We start from the raw sequence: 14,286 nt of genomic DNA on the forward strand, positions 1-14,286 counted from the left end.
GATTTGTTTAAGAAAACCTTTGCTCCTTGATTTGTGATTTCATTGCTTCTACTTTGGCTGTAGTTGCTTTCGTCTCCTGTAGTGCCATTAGTCATTCTGGTTTTACATTCAGTATTATCCTTAAGGACATCTACAGCAACCTAATAACTAAAATTTTAGTTCCTATCCTACTGCTGTTCCTTATTTTTCTCTCTTCTCTTAGCCAGTCCTTTACATTCTCTTGTCTTCACAGCCATGGGTATTTTTGCATTCTCCCACACTAGGTGTCCATCTTCCATGTAATCATTTGATGCCTATCTTCAAATCTTTGTTGAAGAGGTGGACTCTTGTCTCGACAGCATGGCTTCAAAAGTGTATTTGAACTGTACCCTTGTTCCCAGTTCTGTCTCATCCTTAAACCTTCTCTTCTTCCAGTTAGTTACATGCAATATGTTATGCTTAAATGCTTTGTTGCAAGGTGCCCAGCTTCTGTGTGGCACTCATTTTTGTTGTTTATTGATTTTCTAGGTTTACCTTTAGTGGCCCTTCCTAGTCGCCAAAAACCCTTTACCTAAGGTGTTTTTTTTGGCAGACTCACTTTTTTTTTCCTACCTCTTTGATTGGTGAGCTTTCAGAATAATCCCTAGATCAGTCTTGTCCCCTTGTTTAGATCTGTCACAGTGATTGATGTCAGTAAATCACCCTCATACGTCCAGGGATCCTAATTAGAATTTAATCTTGAAGAATCAGCACCTTACAGATATGGCAAACCCCTGTAAATACAGAATCAAGAAAATTCAGAGTTTTCTGTTTTGTGGTAACTAGCTCTTTCATGTCAAAGTGCATTATAATGTATGCCTCACAAATGTCAAAGCGTGTGTTAATTGTTTGTTCGTTTGTTTAAGCTGCATGCTTTGAGGAATGCTGTGCAATGTAGTATAGACAGTGGTGGTGCTGGTGTTCCTAGTCCTGTGGCACAACAGAGCATACCTGAATACAAAATTGAGATCCGGTAGGTATGGATTCATTAAATCATTTCTTTTTAAAACTGTATTCCTTTTTTCCTTTCGGTACTGCTACAGAATATGATTCATGTCAGGCTTTTAAATTCTGCTGTAAATTGCTCTAGAAGAATTTTGAGGGCTTAAGAGTTCTTACTGATAAGTTGAGTTAAAAAATTATGAAGAAAATATAGCTTAGGCTGAAATCTTTATTCAAAAGTTGTTTAATTTGATTACCTTTATTAATTACTTAGTAACTATTTACTGGTGTGTTTTGCACAAGTAAAATTTAATTCAAATAAGGTTTCAATAGGCATCAGCCGGATGCATGAAGATCTCACAACAATGCAAGTGACGTAAGTTTTTGAACAGACAAAAGCCCTAGTTTTTTCCATCTTCTTCCTTTGTTACACAAGTGTTCTTGATTCACTTCCCATTCTTAGGTATTTTGGCCATGTTTTTGCCAGTGGGTTAATATATATAAAATGGTAGAATTTTGTTTTACAAGATTACAGTTATTGTTCTTGGACAGTAAAAATATATTACAGTTTTTGGCTTGGTAGTGAAAGTTAGTATTATTTTTGGCAGATGGACAGTGGTGAGCTGTAAGTGTAAGCAGTATGATGAAAATTAAGTTATTTTGGAGTTCTGTGCTGAACAGCCTTTGAACTAGTAGATACTTAATAAAAATCTGAAAGTTTTTCACAATCTGAAAGTAGGCAATAATGTATTAATTCATATAAAAAGAAATTTAGACTGATGTAAAGGGTCACATGATAAAAAATTTATTTTTTTTTTAATAACAATTCTACTTTCAGCCTTGAAATCTACATTTGCTTACACTTACACATCCACTCATTACTTTTAGTTTGGGAATTGCTTCTTCAGATTTTCATCTTTCAAGTATGCTGCCTTGTAATACATTGGTATCTGTGCAGGACATATAGAAGTCTATAATGTATTAGTTTATACGGAAGGACAAAGTCTTTATTCCATTGAAAAAAGGAGTAGCTTTTATTAATATTTTCTTAACACATCTGCTAGAGGACTAGGAGCAGGAGGGTGTGCAGTTACCATACGGTACCTTGGAGACAGGAGCTCTCACCAGGGAAAGCATGACAATAGTAATGAGAAGGTTCACGGTGGAAAGAGGATTCTTGGATTTTGGCACCAGCCCTGAGGCTTGCTTGATCGTTAATTCTAATTAGATAGAATATTCCTTCTGGATATCTTAAGTGTTTTTCTAGGTCTTGAGTGCTTTGATTTAGTGTCACACTATTACGAATCAGGAGAAACTGAGCTGAAATCAGTGAGATCAGTGTTGCGTAAGTAATGTGAGATGAGCTTGGCTGGGATTATTCTAGGGCTTTTCATATCTGTAATTCTTTCTGGCTACAGCTCTGTTGTTGGAAGTTGTTACACTTAAGAGGCTCAGATGGGCTCAGGAATTTTTACTGTCATGGTGTTTAATACTAACTTGGACCACATATGTTGGTATAAACATCTGACCTGACTTGTCTCTCTTTTAACATTGCATTTCCCTGATGGTCCATGTAGTACACTCATGAGAAGTTACAGATGTGAAGAGAGTGTAGCATGAAAAATAATCTAATTTTTTCCTTCACCCTCCCATAACATAACTGATGTGTACTCTGCTGTCTGAGGATCAGAGCTGTAGTTCTCTATCGGTTTGAGGAAGAAATGTCATCTGAATGCAGAAAACTTTTGCAAATTAGGAATTTCAGCCCTGCTGTCCTCATTTGCTGAGGAGGAAGCCAACGTATGCTGTGGATTGCAGGTTTCAGGCTCTTCTGGCTGTCGTATTTTAGCAGAGGTGATTCTCTACTGACAGGTCCTGCTTCCAAATCGAATACATTAGATAATTGTAATTACTGACCTTTATGTTCCTCGTGTCTTTAAGCTTCGTCTTCTATCTTCATCTGGTAGACAAAGAAGAAAACGTTGTTAAGCTGCATGGATAAGTAATATTCAAACTGCTAGCTAATGAAGTGGAGAAGTTACTCATATTGCTTTCTGGAAAGTCTGTATTTCATCTTTCTTTATTGTTTTTACTAAATTTGTTTGTGCTTTTAAATAATGTGTAACGTATTTCTTCTCTCAGCTCTAACTCAGCCTCCTTATCTTCTATATTCTCTTCTATATTACAAGTAGTAAGGTGTTAGTTTACATATTTTTTTTTTTTTTTTTTTTTTAAAATCACATTATTTTTACTAGACATGTTTAGCTACCAAGATAGTACTGGAAACAGTCTGCTTGTGCTGCATAGACATTTACATCACAAGTGTCTGTTGGTCATTAAAAGTGCTAATGAATAGCTCTTTACAAACAGATGAGAGGATGGAAATGTGAAATACCAATTCTGAGGCAAAAAAATGCCCTGTTAATTTTGTTTGTGTTAAGAATCTTGTAGGGCTGTCAAAAGACTTACATGACTTCATACATTACTACATTACTTCATCTCTGCAAGTCTTTTTTACTGGAGCTAGAAGCATGTTACGTTTAAAACATATTTTGTAATGTATCATTGTAATAAGCATTACTTCACAGCAGCGGTGTGGGTTTCCTGGGCTGTTGTTTACATGAATGGACTTTAAAATGTTTTTAATGATGTACAGCTGTAATAAGCATTTCAGAAAACTTTGAGATCTCTAGAGAATGAACTGTAATTGAAGTCAGGTTGTCCAAAATGCAAGAGACGAGTATAGAAGGAAATCAAATCCTGCCATCTTCAAGTCTGGGTTTTATGCTCCTTGGATTTAAACCACTGCAGCCATCAATTAAATGGAAGCCCACATCATTTGGCTTTTGGCATCGCAAGTTTTCACTCTGTTGTTCCACTGAGTTATACAATTCTGATTGATTTTGTGCACATGTATATATATTTCTAGGGAGACCAGAAGACGTCGTGATGCTGAACAAGAAAAAGACAGAATGTTGCTTAAGACCATTATAAAAGTTTGGAAACAAATTAAATCCCTCCGTGACTTTCAGAAGTTTACTAACACGCCCATGAAGCTTTATTTGAGGAAGTATGTTTTGATAATGCTTTTTGTACTTCATTTGCCAGCAGTGGAGTTTTAATAAGATCAGTCAATTTGGGAACTTATAATTCTGATATGAAGGGTGCAAAAGTAAGAATTTGAGTAGTGCCTGCCACTATTCTTTTGAGCTGGGGAGAAAGAAAGGTTAAAAAAACAGGTAACAGAAAGGGATTTCTAAAGGCTAATGAGTAAAGAAAAAGTAATTCTATTCATTCTGGATGGTAACTATCTGCTATCAACTCTTAGACTATCTATGCTAGTATTTTTAAATAGAACACACTTTTGATCTAATGACATTAATTCATGGAGAAGTAGACATATGTTATGTATTACAGACTTAATTGTAGCCCTTATGTTAATTATGCAACATGTTGATAACTGTTGTTTTGAAGGGAAGAGGTTGATCAGAGATTAGATGAAAAAGCATATGAAGCAGAAATTCAAGCTGAGATAAATGAATTACTAGAAGAATGTATGGAAGAATATGAAAAGAAAATGGAGGAGTATAAAACTGAGCTACAAGAGTGGAAATCCTGGAAGAAGGCACAGGTTTGTTTTAATCATTTGGTTTCACAAAAAATAAAATTGAACACTAAATGTATTCAAAATTTGTCCTTCTAATACAGAAAAAAATGTATTTCAGGATAGTTATGCATAAATTTTGTGCTGTATTTAGATACATTCTGTCTACTTAGAATTTGTAAGTAAATTAATTGTTAAATAAAAAATTAGATGTGCTAGGTTTTTGTGGAGCCTTGTCTTCCTGCTGTTGATTTTCAGCACTTCAGCAATTCTTTCTTTAAATTTAATAAGTTTGCAGCATTCCCATTAAATTCATGTCCTTGCAAAGAAAAACACAGATTAATTTTGTGTTTGTGTGTGTGTGAGTGGTGATGCAAAATAATTACGGGGTGTTTCTAACGAACGAGCAGTTGATGTCATCTCATGTAAATTTATGTTCAGGGATGTCCAAGAACTGAAAAATGTAATTGATATTCTAGCCTTTTACCTTTGAAAAGCTTTATTGCTAATAATCTGTACTGTAGTTAAGGTCTCAGTCATGCTTCAAGGGGATATTGACAAATACAGGAGCTAGAACAGTATGCTGCAACAGGATGACCTTTGAAATAGTCTGTGGCAGTGCCAGCGAAATCAGACTTGCTTTCATAGTTCTGTGGCAAGGTACTGGATACCCCAGGGTAGTGGTGGTTATACCTGAATATAATTGCTGCCCAGTTTGAACACTGTAGGTTTTTGGATCCCAAAGCAAAATAAAGTTTAAGGAAATGCTTCAAAAGTTTTCAAGAATCTAGTGCATCTGCTGATACTTTTATGGAAGGCACTTAAGGTGTTTGAGGGGAAGCTGATCTGCCGGTGTTAGAAATTCCCGTTATCAGAACACTTGTGGACACATGGCTTATTAGTATCATGTCAATTCACTTGTAGGATAAGATGAATAATGTAAACCGTAAAATGAAGGCAGATGGTCTTGAGCATTGATCCTAATGGGAACTAGTCATCTACCTCTTGCCAGTTATGCCTTCACAAATACCATGGTGGGTGGTTCCAGCCAAAGCTGCTCTCAGCATCTTTTTATTGTGTTAGTCACAAACTGTCTTGAGACTGAGATGACTGTGGTTCTTTCCCTTCAGAGTGAAATGGAGTACACAGACCTTCCTTTCGTGCCCGGAAGTACTTTATTTTATTTTATTTTATTTTACTCAAAGTACTTTGGTTAATCACTGCTGTTGGTGTCTTACTAGCACAGATCACATGAATTTAAGGAAGACACTAGAGGTAGAAGAGACTATATAAATTTAAAAGGAAATATAAGAACAAAAAGGGTAACATAAAATGAGACCAAGAAAGAATATTTATTAATAAAAATACGTGAACAAGTTGTTTGGCTAAATACTTCAGTGAGGAGAAAGTGTTGCTTTCCTCACCTCCTCCTCTTTTGCTTATGGTGCCTTAAATCGCGAAGTGGCTGGTGCTTCCAAGCAAGCTGTACTTGCAAGTAATCTGTAAGTCTACACAAGGAGGAACTTGCTTGCAGTTGTTTAAAGCTGAATATACGCATGGACACTGGAGTTCTGCAATTTAGGAGATGCTGAAAGGCATGTGGTGTTGTGTTTGCTTATTCTTCTGTTTGGCACAGAGGAAAGGAGGGGATCATTCTGCTCATGCTAAAGATACTAAGATGCTAAAAAGCTTCTGCTCCAAATTTGTGACACATCTGCATTCACTTTGTCGATATGTATGCAGACAATACATCTTGAAGAACTGTGACTACTGGTTGAGTAACCTTCCTTCAATCCTAACAGAATGCACATGGTAACTCAGGCTAACTGAGAAGTCAGCTGCTAGCCAGAATGTTCAAGAAACATATTTATTTTGTGAGTTGGTTGGAATGGTTAAATAAATGTTTTGTTTGAAGCACATTATGTTTTTGAAGCATATGAATGGAATGCATTGCTGAATTCTGAACCTGAAGTAGTACTATAGAATGAGAGAAATCTTATTTTTTTGTGTGGTGATTTTAAAATTAGACAGTCATTACATGTTTATCACTTGTGAATCAAGAGAACCAGAGAAAAAAAACTCTACTGATTGAAACACGTTCAGGAAGAACATTATTATTTTTATATGCAGAAGTCAAAGAAGAAAAAGAAGAAAAAAGACATTCATGAAGAAGAACAATCAGTAGAAGATTGTGATCTTGGTGAGGAACGTGTAAAACCCATCCCACCTAAAATGGCCGATAGCCAAGAAATAGAGCAGCAGGTTAGAGAAAAAGCTGGCAACTGCAGGAGGAAACCTGGAGAGCCTGCTCTGATTCCTGAACTGGTCCTGTCAGCAAGTGTAACTCCAACTGAGCTGTGTCCTCGGTAAGGTAAATGTTGGCCTGCAAATTACTTTGTTCCTGATTTTCTGCTGTTATTTATTAGCTGGTTGTTTGTACAACTTCAGAAGTGTGTGCTCACCATCCTGTTTAGCCTAGTCACAAAACTGCTTCTGAAGCTGATATAACTTAATTTGTTTTCAAGTCACATGTAAATTTGTATATATTAGGTTTGGAGAATGCATGCCTACACATTCCCTTTGAACCTTCTGATGTTCCTTAAGCATCTGCATAGAACAGTGGTGTATGTATAAAGAAGTTGTTTTCAGTGTAGAGTTTAGGTCACTTCTGGCAGTACCATTCTCACTAGCTAGTCCTTTACACCAGGTCTGTGCTATAGTCAACAAAGGGAAAATAAAGAAATCGTGTAGTAAACCAGAGATTTCACTGTGGATAAACTAAATAAATTTACTTGTTTGTGTTACTTTCCACACTTACACACGTGACTTAACAAACCTATAGCAGATTTTAGTCATGTAAAAACTGCTTTTTTTCATACTTATTCAGCATATAGCCTCATCAAGGATATTGCTTGGCTGTTCTACTCCCAATGACTAAAAACTTCAAAATCTTAACTCAGTTCTATATCATTTGTTGTGCTTTGGAGGAAGGGAGTAGAAGGGAATTTTGTTTCCCTAAATAACTCATTTTATATGGAGGTCGCTTTAGTCAATCTAAAATTTGACCTGTTCATTTTTAAATCAGTTTATATTCATGAGAAGATAAAACAACTGTTAAATAATAGTTTCAAAGTCATTCCTGTGTACTGACGTTTTTAGAAGAATACGATCTTTATTTAAGTGACTTCTGTTTCCCCTTGAGGAATCAAATTCTTATTAAAAATAATGTGACAGCTTGTTTGACATTTTACAGAGCAGAAGTTTTGCGACGAGAAGATGTGAAGAAACGCTCAGCTTTTATAAAAATCCTTTTCAACTCCAAAGAAGTATCAAGGACTGTTACCCAACCAATAAGTTCAGATTTCAGAGTTCACTTTGGACAGATTTTCAATTTACAAATATTCAATTGGCCAGAGAGTTTGAAACTACAGGTAGATAATGATTTATCATAGTAAGTTTTAAAAAGATAATATGAAATGTAATACTCCTGTAATGCTTGTGTTTTGCTCTATGGTAGTGTTATAAAGAGTGAAAAACCTGTGAAAGACCCTTTGTAAGTCATCAGTCTTATACCCCTTCCTTGCTTCTCCGGTCACAAACTTTCAACTTTGCTGCTACATTTTTGATGCTTGTGCTTTTTTTATATCTATATATGTTTTATATAGATATATAGATATATCTGTGTGTTATATAACATGACTATGGGCTGCATGGGGGAAATTAAATAATTGGGACATGTGATTAAATATGTTAGTGGAGCAGCCTCTTAATTATAGAAAAACTGATTTATGTTGCAGATAAACTTGCCAAAATGGTCTTCTTAAAACATTATTGTCCACACTGTAAAATCATTATAATGTTTGCTGGAGGGGGATAAGAAAAAAATTCCTTACCAGTAATGTCCATAAACGCACTTGATTTGATCAACAGTTCAGTTAAGTCAAACCACCACCACCCCCATTCCAAGTATGAGTTAACGAAGGAGTCACATGAATAATTTTCAGAGCCAATGCAATACATTTTTAGGAGGAACAGGGTCAGGATCCTACTTCTCCTGTTAGATGACTTTTCCTGTTAGGTAACATCATTGTTAGTTCAGAGGAGGGTGTATACCCCTCACCTGCTCCATTTATGTAATGCACAAATTGAAAGGGAAAGGAGTACCATCTTCTTGCATTAAAAACATCTGAAGGGAGAAATCACGCACATCACTGAGCCTGCAACTGGCCAGGAAAGAGGGAAGCAGCCTGCAGTACTGCCAGAATGGGGACTGTGTGCCTTACCCTGCCTTTCATGGTAAGGGAGAATTAGTGAGGCAGAATCCCTCTGGCATCTTAAGCTGATGCCAGTGACTGTCACAATCAGTTGAATATTGTACAGTGATGCTCTTTAGAGCCTGGAGTTTGTCATACTATTCTCAGGTGCAGTAGAAAGGTAAGGAGGATATACCTTTAAGAAGAATTCAGACCAAGTTAGCTGCTAATAGCTGAAATGTCTGCTAGTTGGATATTTCAGGAAGTAAATGAATACAATTACCTGAAGTGAACTATTGCATGCTTAAGTCATAGTAAAACCTTTTGTCCAAATACCCTACGTTTTCAACTTCTTATGAATACATGTGTAAATTTTTTACTATGTCTGTCGCCATGTTTTTTTTTCTAGATATACGAAACAATGGGTATGAGCAGTACCACCTTGTTGGCTGAAGCGTTCATACCTGTTCCTGAGACTACAGTTCTGACAGGCAGTGCTCCTGTGGAAGAAATAGAGTTCAGCAGCAATCAGCGTGTGATGTTGGACCACGAAGGAGTTGGGAGTGGTAGGGACTCTCAGTCTTTCTGAGTTCAATGTTTCTCATTTTGCTGAAACCACATAGCAGTAACAGGCTGGCATAACTTTCAGAGTAAAATCTGTTAAGAGCGTTTACAGCTTCTGTAATTGAATCTTATAAAATAGTCGTAATTCTTTAATATTAAGTTTGCTGTGGAATTTTTGTCTCTTACTAATTTTAAGCTTTATATAATAAAAATGTGTGTGTTTATTTGGAGCTCTACCAGCTATAGAAGGTGTTTGGGGTGTTTTAGTAATTAAAGTCATCAGGCCTCTGACACTGCAGAGCAAGGAGATGGTATTAATGAGTATAGCCCCAGTGATTTTAGTATTTTAAACCACTGAAGAACTGGCTGTGTAAGTGTATATGCAGAGTAATTTTTTGCCTTCCTATTTGCTTTGTTGACATCCTGCAACACATTTTATCCCTGGGACTTTAGAAAGATAAAACTAGTGAGAGAGAGCAGAAGGGGAAACAAGAATAATACATAGTAGCATATGGAACTTTCAAGTTTATATAATAAGTTTGAACAGCATTATGAGGTGGCTGACTTGCGTAAATTTGCCATATATGAAATACGGATCAAGCTAAAGCAGAAGAATAGATAAAAAAGCTGTGGAGGAAAGAAATGTGGTAAAAAGTCATTACAACAAAAGTGTGTGTAAATGTCATTGCCCGTGATGACTGTATATACAATTGTCTATCACAGAGCTTTAGGACTGACTTTTCAGTCGTGTGTAATTCTTTTGACTCTGAATTTCTGTTTCATTAGTAACAGCATGCTGAATCTGAAAACTACCGGAAATATTAAATGGTGTGCATCTGTGAAGGAAAAAGAAGCCTTTGGCATAGCTTTCAAGGCATAGCCTTTCCTTCCAACCCACATGGAGAGTCTTTCTGTAGGTGGAATGGAATCTTTCACTCCTTCTGTAGAGCAGAGTCCTTCCCCACAGCATGCAGCTGAATCAGGTTGTTTCACATGACCCGATTTATGTAAAGGCATAGGTTATTTGACTATTTATTTTCAGGAAGTATTTTTAGAAATGTTTAGACATTGTGTTTGAACGTATAAATATACTACTTTGGGTTTTTTCCCCTTTGATAGGTGTATCCTTTTCATTTGAAGCTGATGGTAGCAACAAAATTACTTTAATGACCTCTGGGAGAGTATCCAATAGTGTCTCATGGGCAGCTGGAGAAAAAGGAATCCCTTTAATTCCTCCAGTATCTCAGCAAAACACAGGCATTCTAAGGTAATATAATAATTTTTCAGTGATTCATGGGAAACTGATTATACTAGTGTTTTATTAAAACAGACTTTCATAATCAACATTTCTCATAATTATCTTTTTCCTTCAGTTTAGATATTTTACTTTGCGCTGTAACTCCCTGCAGATCTCTTAGGGTACACATTTTTGGTAAATAGATTTTAGTTAGAAATTTTATCTTTTAGTATATTATTTATAGACAATATTAAAGTTAAACTCAAGCTGATCAATTTACTTTTATGGGTTTCTAATAGAAGATGTATATAGTGGCAAGGAACTTTCCTGTAATTATTTTGCTAAGAACAGAAGTTGCAGCTCTTTCTTATCCGAAGTGCATTTGGGGAGGTTATTGGGACACATGCTCTGCCTTTTCTGTAATTAATGATAAATATTATGCTATGAAAGCAGTAGAAGTTAATATGGGGGTTTGACATTGTTAGTGAATTAATCAGTGAAAAATTCTTATCTGTCAGATCATGCCAAGATAACTCTTTCATTATTCTTCTTCAGCAGAAGCCTGTTGTCCTGCAGAAATTAGTATATTATTCCGTTCAAAACAAGCTAATTTGCCCTGTGGCTGCAAGTTGGATATTGTAGATTATTTGTCCATTTTGTTGCTTTTATATAATTCCAGTAAAGTCAAGGAGATGATACATAAAGTCTTCTTTTGTAATGTCCTCAGGTAACTTCACTGTAAAGCCTTAAGAGTTTTCCCATACTTATTAGCACTGAGCAAGTAACTCTTCCAGCTGATTAGATTCTGTCAGATTTTTATTTATTTAGAGGCTAGACCTTGACATCCAAATCACTCTGTTACTATTTTTGACCCAAGCTGCAGCCGTTAGAGTAATTTGCTTATCAGCGTATGAGTAACCTGCTGACTTCAATGAGACTAGAATAGCATGAGATTAAAACATAAGGATGCATTCCCAAAGGCTAACTTCAAACTCGGGAAACTAATTACTGTAGTGAATGGAAACTGAGGAATTTTAGAAGGAAGTTAGCTGTAAAACACTCTTCTTTGAATCACCCACTAGAGATGAACAGCCCTCTGCGACTTTCCATTGTCTTTTGTGAAAGTCGGAGACAAGATTTTCATGCCTAAAATTAGTTCTTGCTGCCCATTAGCTTTTCAGCACAGTTGTGATTCAGTGTGTATTTGTTCAAGACTGGTGCCTTAAAGATAAAACCTTGATGTTACCGCTTTATCTGCTGCTCCAGTAGCTGCTGGATATTTGGCTGATTCTAGCCAAGCATGAGAAAGTTCCATAAGTTCTTAAAGCTTTCTTGGAAATATTCAGATAAGTAGAGAACAAAGACTCAAATTAGCACCCCTAACAAGAGAAGGGGCAACATCCATCTTCTGTGGTATTTGGCTAATAACATGCATGTAGTGATTTATTGGGTTTACGTGGCAAGGTTTTGGTAGTGGTGATGCTTCAGGGGTGGCTTTTGTGAGAAGCTGTCAGAAGCCTGGCCAGCAAATCAGTGTACAAATGGCCTCCAGACTACCTATCATACTCCCTTGCCTACTGTGAATACAAGAAAGTGAGCAGGAGCATCCAAAGGATAAGGAGTGGAACTCATAGTGTCAGGGAGGACCAAAAGCAGGGCTGCAGCACAAGCCCTGTGAGAAGGCTGCAAGGCTGTCCCAGCACAGGCAGTGCCCTGGCCAACCGCCCTGCATCCTACAGGAGCTGAACATGACAGGCAGAGCAGCGTGCTGGCAGCAGTCCCAGACATGGCAAGGGGACGAATCGGGCCCCAGGGTCTATCCAGAAACAGCACAGAAGGGGATGGAGACCAAGGCCACAATGCAGGTCTGAGAGCACCATCCAGGAGACAGGTTAAAGCCAGGATTTAAGACATAGCGCAAGCAAGGACTGTAAATCTGAGAAGTTCTTTTCAGTATGGATTGTCAGAACTTTTATGTTAACTTTCATGCTGTGAGGCAATTTGTCATCTTACTTCCTAGTAATCAGCAACATGGAATAGTGTAGGTGTATCATAAATGTATGAGTAAGCACCTTATTACATTATAGAAAAGTTCCCTTCTACCAGTTCCTTCATATTTCCCCTTTACTTTCCTTTGCAATTCATCATACCCTCAGTTGTGTAGCTACAACTAAGAATTGTGTAGTGGAATTTACTATTCAGGTTGTGGGGAGCTTTTTGGTTTTTTCTAAGATTGTTTTAAATACTTTTTTTTTTATATTGCGAAATCATTCTGTATTTTAGGTATAAGTTCTGTCAATTCTGTCTTTTTAGTACTTTAAAAAATATTGATGCTATTGCATCCATTGGCACATCGGGCTTAACTGACATGAAGAAACTAGCTAAGTGGGCAGCAGAAGCAAAACTTGATCCAAATGACCCAAACAATGCAGCTCTGATGCAGCTGATCATGGTAGGTGGCTTTTTCGGAGCTGTAGGGCTAATGGAGCTGTGAAACATCTAGTCACCAGTACCTTCTCAGGCAATTTGCATGCATGCCAGGGATGTAGTGGCATTTGAATTTGTGATGGACATACTTGTGTCAGTGTTAAGAAGCAAAATGTCTATTAAAATATGATTTATTAATCCATTTAGTAGTGGGTTAATGATTTAGCATATGATTTATTAATCCATTCAGTAGTATTCTAGTGGTGAAAAATAGGTATAAGGGAATACGCAAACTGACTAATTTAGAAATTTTAAAAAATATGGATTTTGAGTTTGTTGTTTCCTGAAAGTGCAGGGGTATCCCCGGTGTACTTGTAGGGTATTAAATAGGAGGTTGCTCATTAAGGAGGTTGCTCATTAGTGACAATTGTACAAAGAGATCTAGCATATTGTAAAAGTTGGGACTTTCTAAACATCAAATTGAGGAGCTATTTACATAGCTGAAGTTGTGTAAATCAATTGTCTTTACAGTACAGCTTCCTAGGTTGCTTTGCTATGTTATAGTTTTCCTACTCGTTAATGTTTTGGTTATGTTATGAGGAAATAGAATTTTATTTTATTCTTAAGTGTATAATCTCATATACTTTGCTCAACAAAAACCTACTTTAAAACACATAGTGTTTCAGTCTCAGTTTGGTCCATCACAATTGCTTTTCCTTAAAATGAACATCCTTGCAATATGTATGTAAGACTTACAAAGCTTATTTTATAGACTTTTGTCACTTTGTATGAAAAGATTAACGATTTTTTGACTAATTTAGGTTGCCACAAGTGGAGAGGCACACGTTCCTGATTTCTTCAGATTGGATCAGTTGCAACAAGAATTTAATTTTGTTTCTGATGAGGAATTTAATAGATCAAAAAGATTCCGACTCTTGAAGCTCAGAAATGGGGAGGTGGCAGAGTTCCGAAACTATAAGCAGGTCCCTTTACATGAACGAGAAATCAGTGAGAAGATCTTCCAGGTAGAACGTTGTCTGAAATATTTCTTTCTAGTTTTAATGCTAATAATATTTGACTTGCAATTAAGTCTGTTTGTCCCTTAAAGAATGTGCAGCTATGCTGATGAGTAAAAAATGAGAATTTTATTCCTTCAGTCTTTTCTGGTGTTATTTTAATCTAATTAAGATAACTTCCTTCCCAAGGTAATATTTCCACAGCTATACTGTGGAAGGAGAAAA

At 36.5% G+C, this 14,286-nt stretch overlaps 1 protein-coding gene across 3 annotated transcripts in view; it reads left to right on the plus strand.

Moving 5' to 3' along the window:
- Nucleotides 1–14,286, plus strand: part of LOC137664778 (complement C1q tumor necrosis factor-related protein 7) — an 81,554-nt gene that overhangs the window by 38,984 nt on the left and 28,284 nt on the right. For all 3 annotated transcript variants that reach the window (XM_068403232.1, XM_068403229.1, XM_068403230.1), the window contains 9 exons: nt 885–991; nt 3,890–4,030; nt 4,435–4,591; nt 6,695–6,930; nt 7,818–7,995; nt 9,227–9,383; nt 10,501–10,648; nt 12,932–13,070; nt 13,867–14,070. In XM_068403232.1, the coding sequence (XP_068259333.1) occupies nt 885–991; nt 3,890–4,030; nt 4,435–4,591; nt 6,695–6,930; nt 7,818–7,995; nt 9,227–9,383; nt 10,501–10,648; nt 12,932–13,070; nt 13,867–14,070 (1,467 nt within the window). The remainder of the gene's footprint in view (nt 1–884; nt 992–3,889; nt 4,031–4,434; nt 4,592–6,694; nt 6,931–7,817; nt 7,996–9,226; nt 9,384–10,500; nt 10,649–12,931; nt 13,071–13,866; nt 14,071–14,286) is intronic.

The sequence above is a fragment of the Nyctibius grandis genome, chromosome 6 (genome assembly GCF_013368605.1).
Source record: "Nyctibius grandis isolate bNycGra1 chromosome 6, bNycGra1.pri, whole genome shotgun sequence".
Taxonomy (NCBI): domain Eukaryota; kingdom Metazoa; phylum Chordata; class Aves; order Nyctibiiformes; family Nyctibiidae; genus Nyctibius; species Nyctibius grandis.